At 37.4% G+C, this 17,058-nt stretch overlaps 1 protein-coding gene across 1 annotated transcript in view; it reads left to right on the forward strand.

The window, feature by feature from the left end:
* Positions 1 to 17,058, forward strand: part of LOC105061203 (phospholipase D delta) — a 141,542-nt gene that overhangs the window by 63,613 nt on the left and 60,871 nt on the right. The window contains 1 exon segment of the mRNA XM_010945178.4: positions 961 to 1,131. Within this exon segment, the coding sequence (XP_010943480.2) occupies positions 961 to 1,131 (171 nt within the window).

A 17,058-nucleotide genomic window follows, 5' to 3' on the forward strand; every position in this document is an offset into this window, starting at 1 on the left:
TGCTATAATCATTTTCTTCTGTTAAATTGTTCACTTAAGCAGTGGCAGAGAGCCAGGATCCTTTTTCTTTTTTCTTTTTTTTGTTGGGGTGGGGTGGGGGGGCAAAGTTCACATGTAGAAAACTTGGAATAGAAAGTTCATGCCTTCGTTTTTGCTTAGTAGCTTTTATTACAGATCTAGTTTGCAGCAAAGTCAAACTTAATGACTTACAGTAAAAGGAAAAGCTAAAAATAATTAAAAAAACATTAATTTCTCAATAAGGTGAACGTCTAAAACATATCTATACAGCATATATGAAACACAAACAAGGAAGAATATTAAATAAAGATTAAAGAGAGGCAGCAAGGAAAATTTTCTAAGGCCCTAAAAAGATTGGTTTTCTAGAATCTAGATTGCAGTGTCTTTCCCATTGGTCAAAATATCAGAAATATTTGATAACGATTACAATTTATGTAGATCCTCCTTTTCTTCTCTTTCCATATATCTATCCATCATTTCTAATGCATGTATCTTCACCATTGTACATGCAGTAAATTTATAATAATAAATTGACAGGTTACAGTTATAGGAAATGCTCTTAATATTAAAAAGCTACTGCAGATGCCTTTACGAGGAATCTTTCACTAAGCAACAATCTGGTAATGTCATCTTGAATTTGAATTAACTGTTGTCCAACCTAGTTGGAAATAACTAAGGTTGTCTCTGATTCTGGAATGAAAGGGTTAGAAGGGTTTGGGTTAACTTATTCAGTTTGTCATATTCAATTAGTTAGGTCAGGTTCCTATGAACAGTCTTATGCTTACCAAGAGAAGTGCAACTGTTGTTTTTGTGATACATTCTGTATAATAGATATTTTCTTAGCAATCGCAGTTGAACTCCAGTTTGTATTTATTTTATTTGTGAGTCTTGAAATATTTTCTCCCGGCAATCAGTTTGACTTAGCATTTCCTCACATTGAAGGGCCAGACAATGAAAATGATGTATGAAATTATTGGAGGAGAGCTCAAATCCATGGGCATTCAGAATGTACATCCACAAGATTACCTAAATTTCTACTGTCTTGGTAATCGAGAACTATTGCCAAAGGATACTGTTCAATCAACAAATCAACCTTTGGAAAAAACTGCAGTGGTACTCTACAACAACTTCATCATTCATAAATTTATTTAGTCCAGCAGATTCATTCCTCCAACTTCCAAGTACATACATATTGATACCCTGCAACAACTATATCATTCATAGCTTTATTTAGTCCGGCAGATTCATTTTTCCAAGTACATACATATATACATGCATACATGCATGCATGATACATGTGCATACATTTGCAATAGCCTATGGTTAACTTCTGGAGCATTAACACAAATTGGTCCCTTTTAACTTACGAGAGCATGTCATGATGTCTTCTGGATCATGCCTATTAGGTATTGGTATACCAAACATATGTACATATATATATATACACATACATATATATGTATATGTATGCATATACATATATATGTATACATATGTATGTATGTATGTATATGTATACATATACATACGTATATATACATATACATACGTATGTATACATATACATGCATATGTATACATACGTATGTATATGTATATATACATATATATATGTATATGTATATGTATATGTATGGATATGTATGCATATATATGCAATACATATACATATATATATATACATATACATATATATGTAGATGTATGTATATTATTTTTTGAATTTTTATTTAATTTGTAGTTTTCCCAAGGTGGTTAAAGGTCTAAGAGGTTTTATTAATTTATTTATTATTTTTTCAATTTTTATGGTTTATGGGTTTCATGACATATGTTTAGGGTTTAAACTTTGAGAAAACATGGAACACTACACAATGTTAATAAGTTTAAATTGAAAACTAATATATTATGACTTTAAAAAAGGCTTGTATTAAATAAATGTAAATTACAATAGATGTACTCACATTTAGTCATGTATAAAATGTCTATGCTGCTTATAGACATCCAGGTCTTGTTCATAATCAGAGCCTAGGACTTAACTCCAACCTAGATTAATAATAATTTTTGAATTACATTTTACTAGTTAATTTAAAAATCATATTAATTTAAAAAGTCCTAAAATTGGATTTTATTTCGGATAATGTAGCTATCTATGGGTGTATTATGTATTTGCTTTCAGCTCATTAGAAGTATTTTTACCTAGTAGTTTTTCACATTCATTTATTTTTTTCCTTAGGCTCAAGAGGCCTTCAACACATCCAAAGCTAAACTAAAAGCTGCCAGAAAAAAGACAGCAAGTGAATACATCCCTGTTAGAAAATGGGTAGGGTTGCATGCATAGATTTCAAAACCGATTTTGAAACGGTAGAAGCAGATCTAGGTTAAACCCTTTAAATCCACATGTAATAGATCAAATGTAATACTATCCGTGCCTTGGATCTATGACATACATAAAATCTGAAATTAAAATATAAATATTGAGATCGGATCTCAATACCTTTGTGCCGGTCGAACTACACGGCGAGATGATCTTTTCGGGATGCTAGCTCCCTTGCAAAGATCTCGTCTTTGATGGTTGATCTAGTTCTCTTTTAGATCTCATAGACTCTTGAGAACTAAGAAGAATGAGGACAAAGAACAGGAGGAAGAAGGCTAGGCATGAGAGCAGAATTTTTCCTCTCGATTTTTCTCTTTTTCTCACACTATAGGCGTCCAACTTTTGGACCCTATTTATAAGGAGGGATTAGGGTTTTGGAAAGGGGCGCCACACCATAACACGCCAAACAATTTGGAGCGTCCAACTATTTTTGATGCAAAAGAAGTTTTTGCGTGAGAAAGAAATCAGATTCTTTCTCACGCCGACCTCAACGCAAAAAGGAAATGGGTTGGCACCACAAAGGTTTCCCATAATCCCTTGATTAGTTTCCATCCTTATCCATCCTTTTGATTTGAATCAAATTCAAATAGGGAAAGAGATAAGGATGTGACTTATTATGATGCCACCTATCCTCTTCAGTGCCCTCTTTCTCACACAGAAACAATTCATGCCACAATATTTTTTTGTGAGATGTTTAACGTGGACATAGGGGCATGAGCAAGGATAAAGAGTCCCAAGGAGCTAGGACTCTAGGGTTTCTTATTTTGGTTTAAACCAAATCTGATTTGGTTTGGATGCAAGTGGAGAATGAAACCTAATCAAATTAGGAACCCAATCTCCTCTATTAAATTCTAATCTAATTAGGAATTAACTGAATCCAAATCTTGATCAAATCAAAAATTATTCTCCCTCGTAATTAGGCTTGATCCAATCAAATCCAATCCAAGTCCAAATGAATCCAATTCAATTAGACTTGATCCGAACCTCATTGCTCAATCAAATTGAGTCAATTAGCAATCCAATTGCTAATTAATCCTCCTATAATTCACTAACACTTAATGAATTACATAATTGTAACTTTTGCATAAGGTTAATCATCAATCAGATTGACGATTTTATCCTTCAACGATTCATAATCGTTGATCAACCATCTGATCGGATAAGAATCTCTTTTGTGTGACCCCATAGGTTTTATTCTGTCTGGTAGTAAGATGTATTGTGATCTCTATCACAATATCATCGAAACTCCTTTCAAAGGGTTGGAACTTGGAACAATTTCAACTCTGCCCTTCGATGGTCATCGATCATCAAGACGATGCTCGATGAGTTTCACAAACCACCAGTGACACCTAGCAGTATGTAGTGGCAATCCAGTAGAATAAAAGTATGAACTCCTAGGTGCAGTTATCGTGTAATTCCGTCCTTCTATCATGAGTCCCGACTTGACGGAGGTCATGGAGAACTCGTCAAATCCCATCGTCAGTCATATGTCAGATTGGCTCAACTCGAGTTTTCTTATGAAGCCTGTGGAAACTCCTTTCCACAATTCATACTTCGATCGAAGACTTTTTAAACTCAGTCTCATGAATTGCATAGGACTTCTCCTTTTCTATCAAGGTCGATAGATTCCATCTAGATGCATCCTATTCCTAACAGTGAACTTGAACCTACTGTAGCCAACATACATAGCAAGGATCCGAATGGCTAGGGATCAAGGGAACATGCAGTCAAAATCAGTAGCCTCCCTGCGAATAGTCGATGACATCGCAGGTCAAAAGACCACTCACACCACTGCAGCATCGAGAAAATCACTGACGAGTAAACATCTAAGTGGTTTCTCATGTTGATCACGTTAAGTGCAAGTTGTTCTTTAACAACAACTTGCACTCTCACCCCGATGTCCTCACACTGTAGACTCGAGATTCATCTGTCCGGAAGGAAGGTAATCTGTGCACCAATCTCAAATGGATTGATCATTGTCCTCTATACGATCCTTTGATCAGGAGCATTTAGAAACTAGCCACTAATAATATATGTCTCAAATTCTCAACACCTTGAGAATATACAAAATTATTTTTGTTAATTTTTAGGATAAATCATGGACACAAACATGATTGGAATAAAATTATTTTTATTAATAATAAATATATTACGAGTACAAAGTTATGCTCTGGAATTACATATTATGTCAGTCAACAATTGGCTTCTAGGGCACTCATTTAACAAACTCCCACTTGACCTAAAGCAATTGGCCATATACCTAAGAGGCTAAGACCCATTTCTCAAGGTGCGCTTCGATCTTTTGGTAGCTAAGAGGCTTGGTCAGCGGATCCACTACGTTCTGCATTGGAGTCGACTCTCTGCATCTCGACGAACTTTTTCTCCAGGTATTTGCATATGATGTGGAACCGTCGCTCTATATGCTTGGACTTCTGATGAGACCTGGGCTCCTTAACGAGGGCTATGGCGTCATTGTTGTCATAATATAATGTAATGACATTCGATGGCATCACACCCAGCTCTGCAACAAACTTCTTAAATCAGCATGCTTCCTTAGCAGCTTCAGAGGCGGCGATATACTCGACTTCTATGGTTGAATCTGCAATGACCTGCTGCTTGGAACTCTTCCAGCTAATCGATCCTCCATTATATAAAAAAATACATCCCGATGTAGACTTTCTATCATCGACATTAGACATGAAGTCTGAATCGATTTATCCCTCCACTTTCAGCTCCGATCTTTCACCAAAGATCCAGAACAAATCTTTAGTCCTTCTCAAGTACTTAAGGATGTTCTTTACAGCAATCCAATGCTCTTCATCTGGATTCACCTGATATCTGCTCGTGACACTCATGACAAGGGCTATATTAGGTCGGGTATACAGCATAGCATACATGAGGCTCCCTATTGCCAAAGCATAAGGGATCTTGCTCATATGCTGAATCTTCTCAGGTGTGTCAGGACACATCTTCTTGGAGAGATGAATGCAATGTCTAAGGGGCAAGACACCCCTCTTGGAGTTTTCTATGCTGAACCTCTTCAGCACCTTGTCTATGTACATTCGCTGTGAGAGTCCTATCATTCTCTTAGATTTATCCCTATAGACCTTTATACCAAGAATATAGGAAGCTTCTCCTAGGTCTTTCATGGTGAATTTTTTTGACCACCATATTTTGACCGATATCAGCATGGAAATATTATTCTCAATCTGGAGGATGTCAGTCACATACAATATGAGGAATGTAACAGTGCTTCTACTGACTTTTTTGTACACATGGCTCTTCATTTTTTATGAAATCAAACATTTTGTTCACATCATTAAAGTGAGTGTTCCAACTCTGAGATGCTTGTTTGAACCATATATAGATCTTTGCAGTTTGCAGATCTTATGATCACTATCACTGGATGTGAAATCCAAAGGCTGCTCCATATAGATAATTTTCTCAAGATATCCATTTAGAAAGACAGTTTTCACATCCATTTGTCAAATTTTAGTCATGAAAAGCTGCAACTGCAAGCAGAGTCCGGATGGATTTCAGCATGGCCATGGGCGAAAAGATTTTTTGATAGTCAACCCGCTTTGTTTTATAGGTCTCTACCTGACCATCCGATCCAATTTTTTTTTTATAGATCCATTGTTGCCCAACTATGCAACCCAAGAGGGAGGGTGAATTGGGTTTTTGAAATTTTAAAATTGATTTAGAACCACAAGGATTAAGTAATAATAAGCAAGTTATATGTAGTAAGTGATTTAAGCTAAGTGTAAAAATGAGATGCAAGAATTCAAGAAAATAAAGAAATTTAGATAGAGAGCAAGTAAGCACACCATAAACAATCAAGGTTTATAGTGGTTCGGTGCCAACTTTGTACCTACATCCACTCTCCAAACTCCTACTTCGGAATTTAAATCCACTAAAATGTATTCAACAAGAATATAACGTCGGTACCTCCGACTCTAGCTATCCCAAGCTAGAACACTTGTTTCTCAGGTACAAGCCAACCCAATACAATTCGATTCAAGGTTCGGATCAACCTATCCAAGTTTTGGAACTATTCCAAAACTAAAGATCAAGACAGAAACAGAGTACAAGAGTTAATGACAAAGAAATACAAGTTTAGCTCCTTTAATGAGCAAATAAAACTTTAAGTACACTTTACACAACAAAGAAGAAGCTTTTCTGATTTTCCTCAAGGTTGTTGAAGACTTGAATGAGCTCTTGAGGGGTTGGTGAACTTGAAATGAAAGCTTCTTTTGCTTGAAGAGGGCTTTTTGCTTAGAGCTGAAATGAATGCTTGAATCTCTTGTATTTTTTCCTCCTTTAAATACCTTTATATCTTCAATAGATGCTAGAGAGAAATCTGGACAGGTTTAGAGCCGTTGGAGAGCTTTAAATGAGCATTAAATGCGATCAAAATGGATTGAAAACTAGCCGTTATGGAGATTTTCCGTCATAGGGGTCGACCCAGAGGATCGATCTCTGTGGCATAAAACAGAAAGTGACTGTTCTGTATCTTTGACTTGCACAGACAACAGGGGTCGATCCTAGGGTCGTCCCCTTTGGGTGTGCCAGCCAAAAATAGCATGCCGTTCAGCCTCTTTTGACAGGGGTCGATCCTTTTCTTTAAACTTGATTTTTTTTCAAAATATACATCCAAAAAATATGAAATTGCCTCCAATAGATCACAAATCTTTTGTTCTTGCTTTTAAGGCTTTCGAATCAAAACTTGATAAAATTACGATTTTACCTCTGAAATACAATAAATCTTTTTTTAAGCAAAATTATTAGTAATCCCCTCAAATATTTTGTAATCATCAAAATCAATTCATGGAGCAACATCCATTTACACCCAATAGGTACAATATCTTCAAGTGAATCTACTAAGGTTCAAACCTGGTTGGAATGCATGGAGTCAATTTCTGACTTCATCGCTTCATCTATTTCTTGGAGCCAACATCTAACATCGTCTCATCGCAGATCTTGGGATCATTCCTAATGTCCCCATCTCCCACAAAGAATGCTTCCTCTAAATCCTCTATAAAAATACCAAGTACCTTTCAGGAGGATGGGAGATCCTACTTGATCTATGAGGTGGAGGTACCATATCTACTGGCTCACTACTAGGTTCAGGTTCTTGGACTTGATCCTCTTCAGCGACTTTTTCTTCGAGCTCAATCTTCCTCCTACTACCTCCATTCTGGATAAACTTCTTTTTCAAGAAGACGTTATGATGGCTCACAATCACATTGTGATCCTCAGAAAGATAAAAATAGTATCCTATGGATTTCTTAGGATATCCTATAAAATGAGCCCCGAAAGATCTAGCCTCTAACTTATATGTCTCTATCGCTTGACATGGGTCGGACATCCTCAAAACTTGAGAAAATCAAAAGTTGGCTTCTTATCATACCATAACTCGTATGGTGTGGTAGGAACAGATTTAGAGAAAATTCGATTCAAAAGATGAATTACAGAAAGTAATACATGTCGCCAGAGAAAGGAAGATCCATGAAGCTCATCATGGATCAGACCATATCTAATAGGATCCAATTTCTCCTTTTGGATACCTCGTTGAGCTGAGGCATCCGTGGAGGTATCTACTGTGAGACTATGCCGTTACCTTTAAGATAGGTTCGGAATTTTTCACTAAGGTATTTTTCTCCTCGATCTGATCGAAGAACCTTTATGGGTTTTTCGATTTACTTTTCTACTTCATGTCTAAATTTTTTGAACTTTTCAAAGCCTTCAGACTTACGATCATGGTTCGCCGTATCGGGCCGAAGTGCCCGGTACGTGGCGTATCGAGCCGGACCGGCGTCTTACCAGTCCGGTTTGGATCTTTTTTTCGAAAACCCTCCCGAACCGCACTGAACCGCCCGGTTCGGTCCGGTTCGCGTCCATACCGCCCAAAATGGTCGGTTCGGTACCGGTTCGGCGTGAACCGAACTGTACCGACAGGAAAAAGTGGGGAGGGGGGATGGGGGGTGGGGTCGGGGAGTTTTTAAATTACTGAGAGGCGTTAGAGTTCTTTGAGAAGTCTCAGAGAACTCCCGAAGCGTATGAAGGTCTCAATGAAATCGTTGAGACCTCCAAAAAATTAGAAAAAAAAAAAACTCCGTCAAATTGCAGGAGTGGTTCGAGGAGAAACTGATCTTTGGCCAGAGGTAAGATAATGTGTGTTATTTTCTTAGTAAATATTTTGTTTTTATTTTTGTTGTTAAAAATAGGATAAGAATGAGAAAGAATGAAAATAAGAGAAAATCATGTCAAAATCTTGTGATTTTGGTATGATTTAATTATATGTGATAGATCTTTGGAAGATCTACACGGTGATACCAAAATTATTAATTTTCGTTAATTATATATTTTTTAAATATTTATTAATTTTAAAATTTAAAAAAATTAAATTTTAAAAAAATTTTTGGTAGTAGTAGCCATGGATCTGATGATCAGGGAGGAACTGGAGGACAAGAGACCACCGTTTATGAAACACAGCCACAGGGTGATATTCGATTCACCAGTGAGTCTCAGTTTACACGTCACATAGGATAGGGATCATGGTGGACAGTCGGTAGAGATCGTGGGGAGCCGATTTCATATAGACAACGGGTTCCTAGAGGTCGTCCAGCACATGATGCAACTGTAGACGATCTTGCACGTGGAGTAGGGTCTATGGATGTATCTGGATCATCCTCGCATTATGGATCCTATTATCCAGTCACCTTATGATTCATATGCATATGGTGCATCCGAGGCATCATCTTCTAGTGGTTACTATCCTATGCAGCCTGGAGCATCTTACGGATCAGATTTTGCTACTGGCATATTTGGATGGGCTCCTCCACAACCATACCATCATCTCGAGGATACTTCTCAAAGTCAGAATTTTAGCGAGAGGTCTGAGATGTCTTACAGTCCAGAGAGGATGCCTTATGGGATGATGAATATTCGAGAGTACGGTGCAGCTTGGCTAGAGGGTTGGACTGATGTCCCTTCAGACTATGTTGATGATCCAGACATCTACGAGCGTTACAGACACTCGACAAGAAATTAAATGCAGAGTACATCTTAAGGTTTGTATATCAGTTATTGCGCTTTGTATTTAAATATTTAGATATATTTTAATGCATATTTTATATATTTTTTCTTTAATTTTAAGATGACACAGTTGAAATATAATATAAATAAATATATGTTTGAAATTTTGGATCAAGAGTCTTTGTACCGCAACCTAATTCCAAATTGAACCCAAATATGTCAATAATATGCAATATAATGCCATATTGAGGTTGTATTTATCAATTATTAACTTCAAAAATTCAAAAAAAAAATTAAAAATAAAAAAAAATATTATGTACCGGTATCGAACCGGTATGCTTGGGCGTACCGAGTGTCGGTATGGTACGGTATCGGTGCCGTACCGTATCGGTCCGGCACCGGCACGCCGTCCGGTACCGGTACAGCGAATCTTGCTTACGATGCTTCAAATACACATCCATACCGTGAATAATCATTGGTAAAAGTTATGAAGGAGACATAGCCACCCCTAGTCTGTACATCGAATGGACTGCACACGTTAGTGTGCACCAGGGTTAATATTTCAATAGCCCTTTCCTCTTGTCCTACAAAGAGCAGCTTAGCTATTTTTTCTTGAAGATATGACTCACAAATCAGATAAGGCTCGGAAGTCAATGGCTCGAGAAGGCCATCTTTCTCCAGTTTGTTGAGTCTGTCCTCTCCTATATGGCTTAGCCTAAGGTGCTACAGATACTTTTGGCTAATCCTATCTCTAAGTCTTTTAGATCCCACGGCATTCATAGTTTGCTCGTTAATATTAACACTCGCATCCATATGCAAATGATAAAGACCGTCAATCAAGAAAGCACGTGCAACAACTTTATTTTTAAAATAAATTATACACATATCTTTATTGAAATGAAAATTATAGTTATCCTATGCCAGCACAGATACAGAAATCAGATTTCTATTGGCTACAGATACAAAATAGCAATCTTTCAAAATTAAACTAATTCCTAATGATAGTCGCAGAAGATAGGTTCCGACGGCCACAGCAGCAACTCTTGCTCCATTGCTGACTTGGAGAGTGATCTCGTCTTTTTTCAGCCCTCTAACTTCTTTCAGACCCTATATAGAAGTGCATAAGTGAGCACTTGAATCAGAATCTAGAATCCAACTAGAAGAAGAGAAAATCGTTAGATTAGTTTCAATTATGAGTAAATCAGACGTACCTTCAGAAGGCCCGTCTTTCTTTCTGTTCTTCACGGTTGCCAGGTAGGCCAGATAATTCCTTCTCCAATGGCCTTCGACATTGCAGTGGAAACATTTTTCTTTGTCGCCGGCCTTCTTTGGAACCTCTTTCTTGGGCTTGCTCTCATTCTTTGCTTCTTTGCAGGCTTCTTCTTCTTCTTGAAAGAAGACTTTCTCTTGGAGGAAGTCCACTCTAGTCAGAATCGTACTCCTTGAATCTTTCAAGGTGCCCTCAGCTGTCACCAACATGTTCAGTAATTCGGACTAAATGCTATCAATCTTATTCATATGGTAGTTCATAATGAACTGTCCAAATGAATCAAGAAGAGATTGGAGGATCAAATCCATCTGTAATTCCTTGTCCATCGTCATTCCGAGCTTCTGAAGCTCTTCGATGTCCTTGATCATGGTCAAACAATAATTATTGACGGACTACCCATCACGCATTTTCGCTCTGAAAAGTTTACGAGAGATCTCAAAGCGAGCCGTGCGACTCTGCTCACTGTACAACTCTTGTAGGTGAGTCAGTATGTCCCTGGCGGTCCGCATGTCTTCATGCTGATGCTGAAGATCATTTGACATAGATGCAAGAATATAGCACTTCGCCCTATTATCTTCATCCATCCACTTCTTAAGTACGGTGCGTTGATCAGGGGATGGACGAGCTGGCAACACAGGCGCATCCTGGTCTAGGACATGGGTCAACTTTTCGAAACTGAGAACGATTCTCAAGTTCTTGAGTCAGTCTTTGTAGTTTATTCCAGTCAACCTATTGGTATCAAGGATTCGGGCTAAAAGGTTAGAACTCGATATGGTTTTCTATAGAGAGAACAGTTTTTAATTAGATGTTTGTACTTGTTAAATGTTTGTTCTAGAGACTTTAAAAACAAACAAGGCTCCCACTATATCCTTGAATCCCCACACTCAGGTGGAGAAACAGAAACTTATACCCGATCGGTTTCTAGTGGGTACTGCGGTTCTACTGATCCATACACACCTCAACTAACAGTTATTGATGAGCACAGATCAATAAGTTGACAACACTTTGTCCATTGCTTTACTAAGCAAGATGTAGCAGGTTCGGTCTCTAAGTCCTGTGGCCTCACCTAACAGTTATTGGCATATTTTTTAGTTAAGTCAGACCTACCGTTTACCAACGGGTGCAAAGCTATCATTGGGTCCCTCGTATAACAGTTATTGGGTCTAACCCCATCTTTACCCCGAGACATCTAATGCGAATAGAGTGGTTGTACCTTTTCAATGCAATCGAATCACTGTAATCAGTCGAGAATGATCAACGCCAAAAAGGCACCCGCATCTTTACAACGGTGGAAAATCGCTAGACTTAATATTTAGTGAGGAGATTTAGGTTTAGATCTCTTCTAAGTCAGCAGATTTGATATCTGACTGATAAGTTCAGGTCAGCACAATCACATGTCTGACCAACCTAGTCGGCATAGGTGAACTTGAGTCAACAAGTAACCTAATACAAAATATAATCTCCCAAAATGGTCAGGTAAGTTAAGATAAGTGAGGGTCCCCCCGTTGCTTTCCTTAGATACCAACGAATTGGTCAGATCAAACAACAGAATCAATTAAATAACCATCATCTAGGTACTTGCCTTAGACATCAAATTGGTTGATTAGAATCGATCAGGTTAGCCTATTGACCCTGGTCCGAACCACTGAGCCAAATTCGAACTTGAGTTAATCAATTTACATCAAAATGTGAATGGATGCGACCAACTACAACTAAACTCGACTTTGAGCTCCTTTGATCTAATCTTAACCAACCATTGATTAGGTTCGATCAACTGCTTAAAATTGACAATGGGTTCTAGTCTGATCTAATCAATTGATCCTAATTGTAGTTTGATCACTAGACCTAATTTATTTAACCCATACCCACATGCAATAACATAATTTTCAGATTCTAAAAATATTTTTTAGATTATGTTTCATTGCATGTATTAGGGGCTTATGATCTTGAAACAGTTTCAGATCTAAACCTAATATCATATATCACATATATGAAGTTTTAGATCTAAACTACAAATATATCTCTCTCTCTCTCTCACACACACACACACACACACACACACATATATATATATATATATATATCAATTTTCAGATCTAAAACTAAAATTGCACATATCAAAAACATGCATAATCAGATCTAAAATATTGATTAAAATGCTTTGAAAATATTTTTCAAAAATCGATTTGCATCAAACTAGGACAACCTTTTCAATATAGAGGGTAAACCCTATATCAGGACAATCTTATACCAGTCCGATGCGAACATTTAATCCTTCTAATTTAGATCTAACATGAATAAAGACATATCACATACATCTATTTTCAGATCTAAAAGATTGATTTAAATGTTTAGAAAATAGTTTTCAAAATCGATCAATCTTGTGTTAGGACAATCTTTACAATATAGGGGGTTAACCCTATATCAGGACAACTTTATACCAGCACATGATCGATTTTAAACCATTCAAACTTTCAGATCTAAACAAAAATCAGATTATACATGTCATGAAAAACCAGTGGCTCTGATACCACTGTTAGAAAATGGATAGGGTTACATGTATAGATTTCAAAACCTATTTTGAAACAGCAGAAGTAGATCTAGTTTAAACCCTTTAATCCCACATGCAATAGATCAAATCTAATACTACCCGTGCCTTGGATCTATGACATACATATAATCTGAAATTAAAACATAAATATTGAGATCGGATCTCAATACCTTTGTGCAGGTCGAACTACACCGCAGTCGATGATCGTAGATCTGAACGGTTCCTTTAGCCGCGCACATGTTCAGCCTCCACAGATATCCACACGAGGACTCATTTCGATCAGAGGTGAGATGATCTTCCCGGCGTGCTAGCTTTCTTGTAAAGATCTCCTCTTTGATGGCTGATCTGGTTCTCTCTCAGATCTCACAGATTCATTTGAGAACTAAGAAGAACGGAAGGAAGAAAAGGAGGAAGAAAGCTAGGCGTGAGAGCAGAATTCTCTCAATTTTTCTCTTTTTCTCATACTATAGGCGTCCAACTTTTGGACCCTATTTATAAGGAGGGATTAAGGTTTTGGAAAGGGGGTGCCACACCATGACACATCAAACAATTTGGAGCATCCCACTATTTTTGATGCAAAAGAAGGTTTTGCGTGAGAAAGAAATCAGATTCTTTCTCACGCCAACCTCAACACAAAAAGGAAAAGGATTGGCGCCATAAAGGTTTCCCATAATCCCTTGATTAGTTTTCATTTTTATCCATCCTTTTGATTTGAATCAAATTCAAATAGGGAAAGAGATAAGGATGTGACTCATCATGATGTCGCCTACCCTCTTCAGTGCCTTTTTTCTCATGCAGAAATGCCTACCCTCTTCAGCACCCTCTTTCTCATGTAGAAACAATTCATGCCACAATATTTTTTTGTGAGATGTTTAACATGGACATAGGGGCGTGAGTAAGAAGAGAGAGTCCTAGGGAACCAGGACTCTAGGATTTTTTATTTTGGTTTAAACCAAATCTGATTTGGTTTAGACCCAAGGGGAGAATGGAACCTAATAAAATTAGGAACCCAATCTCCTCTATTAAATCTTAATCTAATTAGCCATTAGGAATTAACTGAACCCAAGTTTTGATTAACTCAAGAATTATTCTCCCTCGCAATTAGGTTTGATCCAATCAAACCCAATCTAAGTCAAAATGAATCCAATTCAGTTAGACTGGATCTGAACCTCATTGGTCAATCAAATTGAGCCAATTAGCAATCCAATTGCTAATTAATCCTCTTATAATTCACTAACATTTAGTGAATTACACAATAGTAACTTTTGCATAAAGTTAGTCATCAATCATATTGATAATTTTATCCTTCAATGATTCATAATTTTTAATCAACCATCTGATCGGACAAGAACTTCTTTTGTGTGTGATCCCATAGGTTCATTCTGTCTGGTAATGAGATATATTGTGATCTCCATTACAATATCATCGAAACTCCTTTCGATGGGTTGGAACAATTCCAACTCTGTCCTTCGAGGATCTTTGATTATCAAGATGACGCTCGATTAGTCCCACAATCTACTAATGATACCCAGCAGTATGTAGTGGCAATCCAGCAGAATGAAAGTATGAATCTCTAGGTGCAGTTACTGTATGATTCAGTCCTTCTATCGTGAGTCCCGACTTGACGGAGGTCATGGAGAACTCATCAAACCCCATCGTCAGTCATATGCATGATTGGCTCGACTCGAGTTCATTTGTGAATTCTGTGGAAACTCTTTTTTATAATTCATATTTACTTCGATCGAAGACTTTCTGAACTCAATCTCGTGAATCGCATATGACTTCTCCTTTTCTATCAAGGTCGATAGATTCCATTTAGGTGTATTCTACTCCTAACAGCGAACTTGAATTTACTGTAGTCAACATACGCAGCAGGGATCCGAATGGCTAGGGATCAAGGGAACGTGCAGTCAAACTCAATAGCTTCGTTGCGAATAGCTGATGACTCTGCAGGTCAAAGGACCACTCACACCACTGCAGCATCGAGAAAATCACTGACGAGTGAGTAGGCATCCAAGTAATTTTTTGTGTTGGTCACGCTCAGTGCAAGTTGTTCTCTAACAACTACCTGCACTCTCACCCCAATGTCCCCACACTGCAGACTCGAGACTCATCTGTCTGGAAGGAAAGTGATCCATGCATCGATCTCAAATGGATTGATCATTGTCTTCCGTAACGATCCTTCGATCGAAAATATTTAGAAACTAACCACTAATAATATATGTCTCAAGTTCTTAATACCTTGAGAATATACAAAATCATCTTTGTTAATTTCTAAGACAAATCATGGACACATAAACATGATTGGAATAAAATTGTCCTTTATTAATAATGAATATATTACAAATATAAAGTTATGTTCTAGAATTACATAATGTGTCAGCCAACAATTGGCTTCTAGGGCATTCATCTAACAATCCCCTCAAGCATGCGACAATTTCTTGTAACTCTTTTTTTTTAAGGGAAAAAAGAAAGCAGAAAAGCCATCAATGTGTAGATACTAACACAATATAAAACATATCATAAATCATGTTGAAATACAAAATTTTGGCACAATTACCCTTGTGTTTTTATTTTATGGCCATTTTCAACATGAAAAACCAAAAAAAGGGGAAGAGGTGAGGAGATCTAACCTATTTGTGGCTTGGATTAGGCTGCAATGGCCTCAGATCTCCTCCATAGCTCACTCTTTCCCTCTATTCTTCACTCTCCACCAAGCTCAAGCAAGCAACTGAGCAAGGATTCTTTTCTTGTCTAGCCCATGGGATGCAAGCAAACATACAGTTTTCAGGAATTGAGCGAAATTAGCCAGTACTATGAGTTCGGGCCAGTTTGGACCTTGGACCAAATCAGAGGCTAGTTTCTTTTCTAGTTCCTAGCCAGCTTACTACAATATAGGATGTACCACTTGATTTGGTCCACTTCTCAAAATTTGCTAGCAAGGTTCGCTGTATCGGTACCAGACGGCGTACCAGTGCCGGACCGATATGGTACGGTATCAGTACCATACCGTACCGACATATGGTACGCCTAGGCATACCGGTTCGATATCGGTAAATATTTTTTTCGATTTTTAATTTTTTTTTTGGATTTTTGAAGTTAATAATTGATAAATACAACCTCAATATGGCATTATATTGCATATTATTGACATATTTGGGTTCAATTTGGAGTTAGGTTGCGGTACAAAGACTCTTGATCTAAAATTTCAAACATATATTTATTTACATTATATTTCAACTATGTCATCTTAAAACTAAAGAAAAAATATATAAAATACGTATTAAAATATATCTAAATATTTAAGTACAAAGCGCAATAATTGATATACGAACCTTAAGATGTACTCTGCATTTAATTTCTTGTCGAGTGTCTGTGACGCTCGTAGATGTCTGGATCATCAATATAGTCTGAAGGGATATCAGTCCAACCCTCTAGCCAAGCTGCATCGTACTCTCGAATATTCATCATCCCATAAGGCATCCTCTCTGGATTGTAAGACATCTCAGACCTCTCGCTAAAATTCTGACTCTGAGAAGTATCCTCGAAATGATGGTACGGTTGTGAAGGAGCCCATCCAAATATGCCAGTAACAAAATCTGATCCGTAAGATGCTCCAGGCTGCATAGGGTAGTAACCACTAGAAGATGATGCCTCAGATGCACCATATGCATATGGATCATAAGGTGGCTGTGGATAATAGGATTCATAATGCGAGGATGATCCAGATACATTTATGGACTCTACTCCACGTGCAAGATCGTCCGCAGTACATATATATATATATATAATTAAAATATATGCAAG

The sequence above is a fragment of the Elaeis guineensis genome, chromosome 11 (assembly GCF_000442705.2).
Source record: "Elaeis guineensis isolate ETL-2024a chromosome 11, EG11, whole genome shotgun sequence".
Classification (NCBI taxonomy): domain Eukaryota; kingdom Viridiplantae; phylum Streptophyta; class Magnoliopsida; order Arecales; family Arecaceae; genus Elaeis; species Elaeis guineensis.